Source organism: Schistocerca americana, chromosome 2 (genome assembly GCF_021461395.2).
Source record: "Schistocerca americana isolate TAMUIC-IGC-003095 chromosome 2, iqSchAmer2.1, whole genome shotgun sequence".
In the NCBI taxonomy this organism is placed as follows: Eukaryota; Metazoa; Arthropoda; class Insecta; order Orthoptera; family Acrididae; genus Schistocerca; species Schistocerca americana.
The window spans coordinates 525,463,681-525,474,372 of NC_060120.1; the positions used below are offsets into that span (position 1 = coordinate 525,463,681).

The 10,692-nt window shown below is 40.4% G+C and overlaps 1 protein-coding gene across 1 annotated transcript; it reads left to right on the top strand.

Annotated features, from left to right (window-relative positions):
• The first annotated feature begins 658 nt into the window (after positions 1-658).
• Positions 659-7,864, top strand: LOC124596315. The gene is made up of 3 exons (XM_047135416.1): positions 659-719; positions 4,738-4,962; positions 7,426-7,864. The coding sequence occupies exons 1-3, from the start codon at positions 692-694 to the stop codon at positions 7,485-7,487; spliced, it is 315 nt and encodes a 104-aa protein (XP_046991372.1). The 5' UTR covers positions 659-691; the 3' UTR covers positions 7,488-7,864.
• The last annotated feature ends 2,828 nt before the right edge of the window (positions 7,865-10,692 follow it).

The following is a 10,692-nucleotide window of genomic DNA, read 5'->3' on the forward strand; positions in this document are numbered from 1 at the left end:
GATATAGTGCTCCCACATTTAATCTCATGCATAAGTATATGTATAACTTGGCATAACAATCTGTAACTTAAAAATTAACCAGATATTTCAAATATATTTAATGTATTATACAGGACTTAAAGGTGTACATCTCGAAAAAATTACAAATGCTGCTTTATTGAGAAAAAAAAATTCCTTTCCAGCATGTGCCTAAATTGAGTTGTACTAATGTTAATAAGTATTATCAGCAATTTCTAGAAAATCGCTTCTGTAGAAATTTGTCTTCTAATTGCGGATTTGACAAGTACTGCCCCTAACACGTGTGTGAAAATATCAACTCAATTGTGTTGCTGAGCCTTGGCAGTTAATTTCCCTGGACACCTGTCTTTTCGTTCCCTCGCCTCTACTACAGTAACACACAACGCAAAAAAAAAGGAAGGGAAGAAAAAAGCAAATTAAACGACCCAGTATGGTAACCAGTTTTACTGAATGCTGTAGTTGTAATGCTGATAATACGTATGACGCAGCGAACGGTCACAGATCCTTTCAAGTACAAGGAAAGTCAATCTGCTGCTAGTTGCTGCAACCAGAGTTCACGGAACGGAAAATCAGGAGGGAACTTAACGATAACATTCGATGACGCCATTGGGTGTCTAAAGATATATAATTGGAAATATAACGCAGAGAGCGGTAGTAGTTTTTGTCGAGTACAATGAAGGCTGCTTTGTTGCTTGTTGCTGGTAAGTATTGGTAGAATTTATTATCTTTCATTCACGATAAACATATTTTTCTTAACTCCATTTTACATTATTTCTCATCTATTGATCCGTGTGAAATGCTATATCCATGTATTGAAAGATGGTTGTATTGCGGAAAGAAAAAAAAAGTTTCCAGTAGTCGTAACAGAAAGTAATTAATTCCTTATCTGATTCTATTCGAGTAGTGCCGTAGAAACTTTCCTTTAAGGCTACAACCTATTGCCAGTAGTAATGTTATGAAGAGATATGTCATGTACAGAACACAACATAAAATCATAAAATTACTTTGGCTACAAGACAGCCAGTATACTTTTGTCACTCAAGCATTTATTGCTCTTCTATCACATTTCGTTTCAACTGATTGTCTTCGTTACCATAGCAGTGCTGCACCACATGAAGAACCATAGTTGCTACAGCTTTCTATTACAAAGACTACTTGATTGAAAATGAGTTGTCAATTAAACGGTTCCTTTTTCTTTTACCTATATTTTTCCATTATGGTTTTCTTGGAAGTTATGATGAGAGGATAGGACTACGTTGATGGTTTGACTAAACCAATGTAATGTTCCAAGAAAGCTCCTATTGTACTGGCTTGCGTATAACACAACTATAAAATTACTGGATGGATCTTACTTTGCGGTGAGTTGCTAGCGGTACGATATAATGCTTTTTATGAAATTCAATATAGACAGTAGTCTCTTTTTGATAGCGATCAACTTGAATAAACCTGGGCCACACTGATTTTTAATTAACTCCAAAAACCTTCTTGCTACCACGTACTACGCACATACACGTGTGCTCCCTCACTTGTACCTTACCTTTCGGTATTCTCGTACGTTGCCCACTAAATGACAATTCGGAACTGTATCGAATATTGTTCGGAATATTTCAAGGAACGAGGCTTCTATGTCGGCGACATTGCCCATACTGTGATTCCTAGTTGATGAGTACCACAAGACTTCTGTTTGCTGAATCAGTTTGGTTTCTTATGGAGGACACTTCCGTCTTCCGGGGTTCATTTATCCTGCAACGACAACGAGTTAAGCATTAAATCATGTGTTCTTTTTTCGAGTCGCTTGGAATGCTTTGCCTCTCTTTCGACTTACGATTTACTTCTGCTGGAACGGCAGAAAGTTGTGTATAGGGCCTTAAAGACATCTTCTCAGATCCAGATACATTTCCACTATTGAGCGGTTTTAGTTTCTATTGCTCGATCAGTTACGTCAATGTCGAATAGATGGGTCTTATGAGACAAATCAGCGAAACCTCCTTGTGTGGTGAAATAGTTTCGGAAAAGCGAAATCAGTAATCCTGCCTTATCTCCGTGATTTGTTGCGAGGGTTCCAGTACGGTCAAAGAGTGACTTAATAAGTGTAGTAGATGTATATATTGGACCAATACATGTTAAGATTTTTGGTCAGATCGGCTAGTGATTGCTTAATTTAAATCTCATGGCTGCTTTCAGGTTTTGCTTTTAACAAGGCTCCGAAGTCCTCTAAACTTGTACTGAAGCTCTTAATGTTTTGACAGAAACTTAGTAACGTATCACTCGAACTGTGACGGTCTTTGCATTTCTCTGAAACCTTACTCCTCACATACAGGTCTAAGATGCCGTTTGCAAAAACTCGTGGAGTTGACCATTTCGTGTTTCACACCCTCGTCACTAAAGGAGCTGGATATTCGATCTTGACAGCTGAAATACACTACAGTTCAATTCCTGATATTTCTTCTGAGGGGGAATTCTTTCCTATATCCAGTAACATTCTATTGACACCAATAGCCGTTGAATTAGTAACAGCCCTATGATCACTGACCGTTTCGTTCATAATAACTGATTCGCGTACTATAAGTCTGTTCCATTTAAGAGATTTCCCTACTAGTCACTTCTGTAAGTAAAATGCTGGAGATACTTGTCAGATATGAAGTGAAATGAGCATAGGGCATTTGTGATAAAAATTGCCAAGAAGTTTCATACAAATCCTGCCTGTGACACCAGTTTTAATCGAATGGCTCTATCATTTAATAGCTATATGTATTTTGAGAGTTAGTGACTGGTGTTGCAATCCTTCTACACTTGAGAAATAAAGAAGCATGTCGCTAAAATGTGATACGTACTGGAATGCGCACGCAACACCTCTTGTAGGAATGGTGAAAAGAGTACTCCAGCTCTATTTATGCAACAAAAAAGTTACTGCACCAGTTACATTTTTCTGACTTAGGACAATAGTTTTCGCAAATTTTATTTCACCTTAGAGTGTTGTTGGAAGCAACATAAGTTTTAGATCATTTGCCTGCGTGTGTGTTATTCAATGATTTTTCCCATGCGATCGTCTCTTTATGTAATTCTAAGAGGATACTACAGATCCGACAGAGAGAGGATACCTTAGTCTTCTTGGTAGATGCCATCGTGCCGAAGAACATTAAACTGTACGGAGGGGTGGACACGGTCCCCAAAAACAAACGCAAACTATTTTAGATCAATTATGCCTTCCATTATCAAGAATAACCGACACGAATACATTCCTCAGACCATAACGCCTCTCACTGAATGCAGGTTGTTTGCCCTGAGATGTTTTACGCCGTACACGCCGCCCGACTTATACCCGATCGAGCATAAAACGTCTTTCGCCTAAAACTATGGCTCAAAGCAGGTCCTGTTCAGGTATTGGAGTGAAAATTGAACCCTTCGTCGCCGGTGAACAGCAGTCGACGTGAGCGTACGAATGTGGCACCTGCTGTGTGTAAATAGGAACTTTTGTTGGATGGTTGTTAGGCAGACATTGTTGGTAGTCCTTTTGGTTCATCTGGGGCGTCTTTCCCTCAACTGTTGCATGCCTTTTCATCCGTACACATCTCCGCACCTGTCTTTCGCTCCTGTCATCTATGGCCCATTCTGCCCCACTGGTCATGGTGTCAGTTATCGATAGTGCAATTTTACCAGGCACAGTTCACTTTAAGCAGGGTGACACTTGAACAGCTTACAAACTGAGACGTGCATCCACTCTTGCCCCGAAAGGCAATAATCATACCCTTTTGGACGTCAGATAAATAGCTTCGTTTTCGCATTATGACACCGACTTCACTGTCCCCCGCGGCTCCCTGATGATCTTTATATAGCCTCCACTGTTAATGCTGCGCCCTACCTTCATTGAGTTGTTATCTGGCGCTGATGTCGAACAAAGGCGGTGGTCACATTACTGTGAGGGAACCGTGTATATACTAGTATCTTGGACTTAACGTAGATAGTGAAAGGACTCTGATGTCTCCCATCGTACAATATGCGGAACATCACAAGAAGTTATGTGAGACATTCCATTCAAGGCTGTCACGTCTTTGCCTCTAAATTTAGTTTGAATGTAAAAGAAAAACAAACAAATACTAATCATCTCCATCACGGGATTTCAGTGGACGAACAGGGACAATATTTTAATAGGGTACGTTCATTATCTTGATGAGGAGCAAAAGACTTTACAGAGCCATCCACTTGGAGATATGTGTGCTTTTCAGCGAAACCCCAGCTACGTGATCGTAACGAGGAAGGCTTCCAGCTCTGTAATACTTTTTATTCTTTACGACTAAGGGTAGAGCGGGCTGTTTGATGTCAAAACCAATGAAGAATCTAACTTTATCAGCCAAATATCTTGCTAGCTTTTAGTGTGGCAGAGCGTTACTAAAAAGGCAAACCTTCCAAATATTTTTATATTATTAAGGAAAGAAATAATATTGTCAATTTAATTGTGTGATAATATCAGACAAACAAGAACTTAAAAAACCAATGTATTTGTTTATTGGAACACGAAATTAATTAGGAGAGTTTGTCCGACGTGAGCATATCGTGCATGTCGCTGTTGATTCGTTTTTTTTTATTTTCTGGGACGAGTGGACTGTTCAAATAACACCTATGTAGCATACAGTAGTGTTGCATTGCTAAGTGGGAGAGTTCCACTAGCAGCCATTAGACGAAATGGCGATCTGTAATTACGTTCACTGACTTTTACAGCACTGGTAGCAGCGGCGGAGGTCCACGGACAACCAGAAGAGTCGACCACCGCCAACATCGGGAATGAGAATCTAAGCACCGGAAATATCACGGCTGAGAATAGATTTCTGGGAAGGTCGTCCTACACGGAAGATGATGATACCATTTGTGTAGCTGCAGACAACAGGTTCTACTTGTATGCTAATTCGTTGAAGCTGTATTCTTGCTACAACCAACTACCGAAAGGTAAGTTACTTTGAACAAAACTGTTTTCTGTTCAAAATTGACAAGATAAAACCAGTTTGTTCAGCATAAAAATTCGCGTAGTGTTCCACAGCGAAAGTGAAAATATGAGTGAAATCAAATCATCAATGAACAGTGGCTACCCCTGCCTCGCCGAAATGACGAAATTGCAACTTTTCATGTTTCTTCACCAAAACCATTCACAGCAATTTGCTGCGCATATTTAGTCCACCTTTTAAAATAATTTTCTTTCCCCTTAAAACATCATGTTGGCATTAAATTGGGGCACAGACTCATTCACTGTTTTAGTGACACATCTACAATGTAATGTCGGAGCGAAATATAATCTACTTATAGACTATCACACACCGTACTACAATCAACCGTATAACCATCGAAAAAAATGTCCCAAATTTCAGGAATTTATAAATAGCAGCATGCCTCACATTTTAATCAGGAGGCAGTGAAGGTTGAATAAAGAACCTGATAAAAGCACGTTACTTAGGCGTAGTACCAGTTAAGATATCCATTGAGTTAGAAGTTCTGCCTGCACGCGTGTTGGTTAGCACGAGAGTACATGAAAGTTAAATAATGAATCTTTAGATGGACATGTCTACAAAACAAGAGGTAAAATCTACATGTATAGTAAGTTTGTTACTACACAAACACGACATTCTCTAGCTAGTCTTTTAGTGGCCACTGTTGTAAGCAGGCTGATACATTGCAGTCACAAAGAACAGTAGTTAAGGAAAACGCACCTTCTATAGGAGCTTTCAGAAGAGCTGAGCTTATACTGTGAAATTGCTCATCGTGTTCTAGCAAAATATCACGATTAAAACTCACCATGAGCCGACCGTAATGCTCCAGCCCCAGGCGCCATAATATTGGGGACGATTATTAAACAGAAGGTTGCCTCGCATCTCGCACAAAGCTGAAGTCCATAACTTCACAGAGATCGTGCAGAGTATCATGGTCGCAGTTTCAAGAGAATAATTCTTCAAACTCTAACAAAATGTGAATCTTCTAGAGTTGGGGAAAATGAAAGGTCTCACTACTACAAACTTTTGGTCTGTCTCAAAACAATTAACATTTTGGTGATCTTGCGCTCTCCAAACTTGGCATTCTGAGTGATGGAGAAAGATACCTGAGTCATTCAGTGTTTCTACAGGGTGATTGGGTCGTTTAGCATCCGCAGTTCTGATTTTGACGACGGTTCTGACAGCGCGGCGCAATTGTAAATTCTTTGTGATTGCGTTTATCTGTTGTCTATTCAAGTCTAATAATTGAATTTATGTCAGCGATGGGTCTCAACCTGTGTCCTTTGATGTTCGTGACTATTAAGTATCGCGAAGGCTAAGTCCCATCACAAAATTAGCAATCAACCATCCCGTTATCTGTCTAAACGGTACAGATGATTTTACTTCACTCCGACTTCTGACTAATACTTCCAACCGTAAAACTTTTAAACTTCACATCGTCTTTAAAACAACCTAGAAGCGCTTAGCATGCGTACTACTATTGCAAGAGTACAAGAGAGAAATGACGTTACATTATAGTCACCGCAAACTTACAGCTCGATAGGGCTACGCCCCTCTTTTAGGGATAAAGTTATCTTTGGTCAGTTTATGATCTGGGCTTTAACCTCAGTAAATAATAATTTCTTGAATCCTTTCTGTTCCGTATCATATGGTAATCACTCAATGAGTCCTTTCTTTATGATAAGCATTAGTGTTTACATAACATTCTTGTTAATTAAACTGTCAAGAGTGTAAATTTTGTTGTCAGTAGCTGTAATCACTGTCAAGATGACTGATTTTTCTATTTCCTTTTACAACAAAAGGGGGTTCGTTATAGGTTGGGCGAACGTTCAGACGGCGGAATACCGTTCCTGACCTGTACACGAAGGACAGAGTAAACGCATTTCATCCAGTCACGTTGGATCGTTCTACCGTTAAGATGGTCTCACGTACGACAAAGTTTTACGGTTACTGGGGACCAGCGATGCTGGCCATTTCCAAATCACACACTCAGGGATTGCCAGATCAGTTCTCAGCAAATGAAACCGAGGTCCCTCAGGTTATCGTCATTTGCCTCGTCGCAGGATACACGTGTTGCTCACTGAATGCTTCGCACGCCAGGAGCATTACCCTCCTAGAGGAACTTGGTTCTAGTGACACCCATAAACTTTCGAAATACGCTATAAGTCAGGTTTATTCGCGTCGTCAATCTTCCAACTGTCTGCTATAGTACCAGTAAGGATAGGAACCCTGTAACGTAGCACACTGTGTGACCCCAAATTATCTCTGATACACGACCATAACATAATCTTGTCACAATGCTGACAGTGAAATTCGCGCTATGTAAAAAAGGTGAAGGCTTACCGTTGTCTTATCACTAGTAAAATTAAACTGCTATGTTATTTTTGTACTTCCTATCTTTAGCAAAGCGCATTTCTCTTCGTTGCAGTTTACGTGGTAAAACCAAAGAGTCAGTGTAAACCATACCTGTCAGATTGTCCCAGGAACTAGGAGTATTGCCAGTTCGTTGCCTCAGCTTGAATCGTCTGCGAGGGAGTGGAGACTAAATGGCTGACCTGCTGACTGAAGACATCTGCTGTTTCCAGACGAGCCAAGAAACTGCAAGAGTGTCAGAAGTTGACACATTTATTTAAACATAAACCATGGAATCTACACATCCTATTCTGTGTCAGCTTCTGATTACTTCACGACATGCAGTAAATATCATTACTGTAAAGATTAGTATTAAAAACATTGCGTTTGTATTCTTTTTATGTTTCTGTTGTTTCCCAAACAGTTGTATGCCGACGCAAGAAAAGTGTAGTTTCATGACGTCAACTGTTATATTAAACGATAGAAGATATTTCTCTACCTACAGGTTCACGTAATTACTGACAAACTACGGCTTGTTATTAATAACATGAAATGCATTGCATACGTTATCCACGCTGACCTCCTAAATTCCCAGTATCCAAATCCAACCTTAACACACTGTCTGCCACGAGGACACCGGCGGCCACAGCAAAGACATACGATTGACGCCTCGGCTGGACCCTACGTGGCATGGGAAAAACGTGAAACATTTCTAATCCAGAGGAAATGGTGTCATATCTCACGGTTCTATATAAATTTATTGCAAGCTATTTGAAATATCACGACAAGATGCATTTTCGCATTATCGAAGTAGTAAAAGTGACCGTGTGCCGTCTCAATTAGTAGATCTTGTCGACTGAAGCGTAAGTAAAGGAGCGTGCCGAAAAGTAATGCCTCCGAATTTTTATATGTGAAAACTTATAAAGCTTTTTAAATAAAATAAACTTTATTAACACTCTACATTCTTATTCTTCCTGTCACTATGTTTATCCAAACAAGAGAACAGTTTTTTGATACCTTCACTGTAGAATGTTTGACTTTGTTCAAGGGGCCACAACATTACTTCTACTTGCACAGCTTCATCAATATCAAAGTGAAACCCTCTAAAAGTTTTCATCGAGTTTTGGAACGAGATGACGGGCTGATGGGGCATAGTCGGGGTGTATGGAAGATGATCTGTGACCTCGTATACAATGTGTCGGTTTGTTACACCTGTCGCAGCGCTTGTACATGCTCTGTCGTTGCCACGATAAAGGAAAGGTAGCTCCATCTGTGCAAGAACTCTTCGAATTCGTCTTTTCAGTCTCTTGAAGGAATACAACAAGCAGTATCTCGAGCTCTGTCACAGTTACGTAACACACCGCCATGTCACATGCTACAGTACGTAGCCCTCGATCGGCAGAGGATTGCAATTGCGTTATGGAATCGTGAAAGTCGACCGAGTAATATGCACTATGCGTAATAGGGTAACATGCATTGATAACACGATGAAAAACTCGGAGGCATACATCCCCTCTTATCAATACTTACTTTCATATTTTTCTTGGGTAGCATCAGATATCCAAGGAAAAAAGCATGGTGCAAGCGAATGCTACAAAATGGTCTTATATCAATAAACAGAAAGATACATAGAGACAGGTAAGAAAATCGTTATCAGTTAGATTAAGGAAACCATACATTAATCATAATTTATTCTGTTCAGTACTAAAACTAAATGTAAATCCCAAATGGCCACAAAACACATAATTTGCTTGGTAGGAGTAGCCAACAGCGCACACGTTTAAGAAAAAATGCCGCACGTCACGGTAGGCATTTGATTGCTCATCCCAGTTCAATATAAAAGTGTATCTACGTAACCTTAGTCCGACTCACTGGTTAACAGAAATGCGATTCAGAAAATGAGGCTCTGGTAATGCTGTTACTGCATGCAGCGGGGCTAAAAGAACAAGTAGCACTAATTCTGGGCTGAGGTGGAGCTCTCCCATTAGGTCGGTGAGACGAGAAAATGCCGTGGAAATCGGAGACTCAGACTCGATGATGTTCAAGTTGAGTTTGCTCCAAACGTTCTTTTTCAGTTAAAGCATCAAAGAGTATCCAGTTGAAACCTCCAATTGTGGTACGTTATCTTTTTCTATCTCTCTTTATTTAAACATTAAGACACAACATAAACTTCTTACATATAAAACGTCTGTTTTACTCTGTCCATGAGTTAATTAAAAACAGTTGAAAATAATAGTGCACACAATAACAGCGTCGGTATCTAATGAGGTAAAAAAGACGCAACACGTAGGGGACACTAAATTGCACATTACGTTACACATTATAATTCCATTCTAGACACCCATCGCCCAGGCGTATATTCACAGTGCTGGTACGTAGACACACGAACCAATTTCACTTTAGGAAAGGCGTTCAACTACCTTCCATTTGGAAAGACAACGCAACTAGCTGTATCATACGTTGCTGGGCCCTACACAACCCGCCTGCATAAACTTTTGTTAATTTTGCCTCCCCCCTCCCCTCAACCACACACACACACACACATAGATAATTAGACTCTAGTGGATTGCCGTCTTGGGATTCTGGACTCCAGAACATCGAAAATCCATGACTGATTCAATTCCCTGGAAGTGCTTCTATTCCAAAGTGTGGCAATGTACCTTCGTTCCGAAACCTAATGTGTAACTGAACACAAAGAGAAACTTTTAAAATGCATTGTGGAATGTATTGCAAAGGAACTAATTACGCAAGGTACATGCAAATTGTCCAGCAACAGGTAAGGGATCAAAAGTACTTCTTTGACCATTCTAGCCTGTTGATTTATGTTGCTGCGTCAGGAACACAAGCCATGTGCAGGCGTGGTTTTGGGGTAACTTTTCTAAATTTCATGCAGCAATGGCTGGAAGGTAGTAGATAAGGAACAGAATGTCATATCGGATGGCTTTCGCGGGTGACGTTGATATTTAGCAAGCTGCTCTAGGACGCATGTATACGACGTTGCACTTGGGAGGGAATGCAAGGCAAGACGAACACTGTATACAAGTGTGACGAAATCAGGGCAGCACAGGGAACTGCCCTGCGGGGGATAACCGATACATTGTAGATCGAAGCGCACCTAATGAACTGTGTGTAGGGACCAAAGAGGGCTGAGGGAACCAGAAGTTGTAAAAATCAAAGAGCAGTCCACTTGTCTCCTCCAGAGGAAATACGTCACGGGTCTAACCTGCAGGCTCAAATGGGGGGTAGTTGTACCGCCACTATGTCCATGTTTAGAATCCGAGTCAATAACGATTGTTTAAATTGCACGCGAACCTCGACGACATTGTGGTGATGACTCGCGGCG

Bases quoted from the DNA above. Each gene is read 5' to 3' on its own strand.
- LOC124596315 (XM_047135416.1), top strand. From the start codon at position 692: ATGAAGGCTGCTTTGTTGCTTGTTGCTG. The intron at 720-4,737 runs GTAAGTATTGGT...TGACTTTTACAG, and splicing joins TGCTTTGTTGCTTGTTGCTG to CACTGGTAGCAGCGGCGGAG. The intron at 4,963-7,425 runs GTAAGTTACTTT...TCTTCGTTGCAG, and splicing joins CTACAACCAACTACCGAAAG to TTTACGTGGTAAAACCAAAG.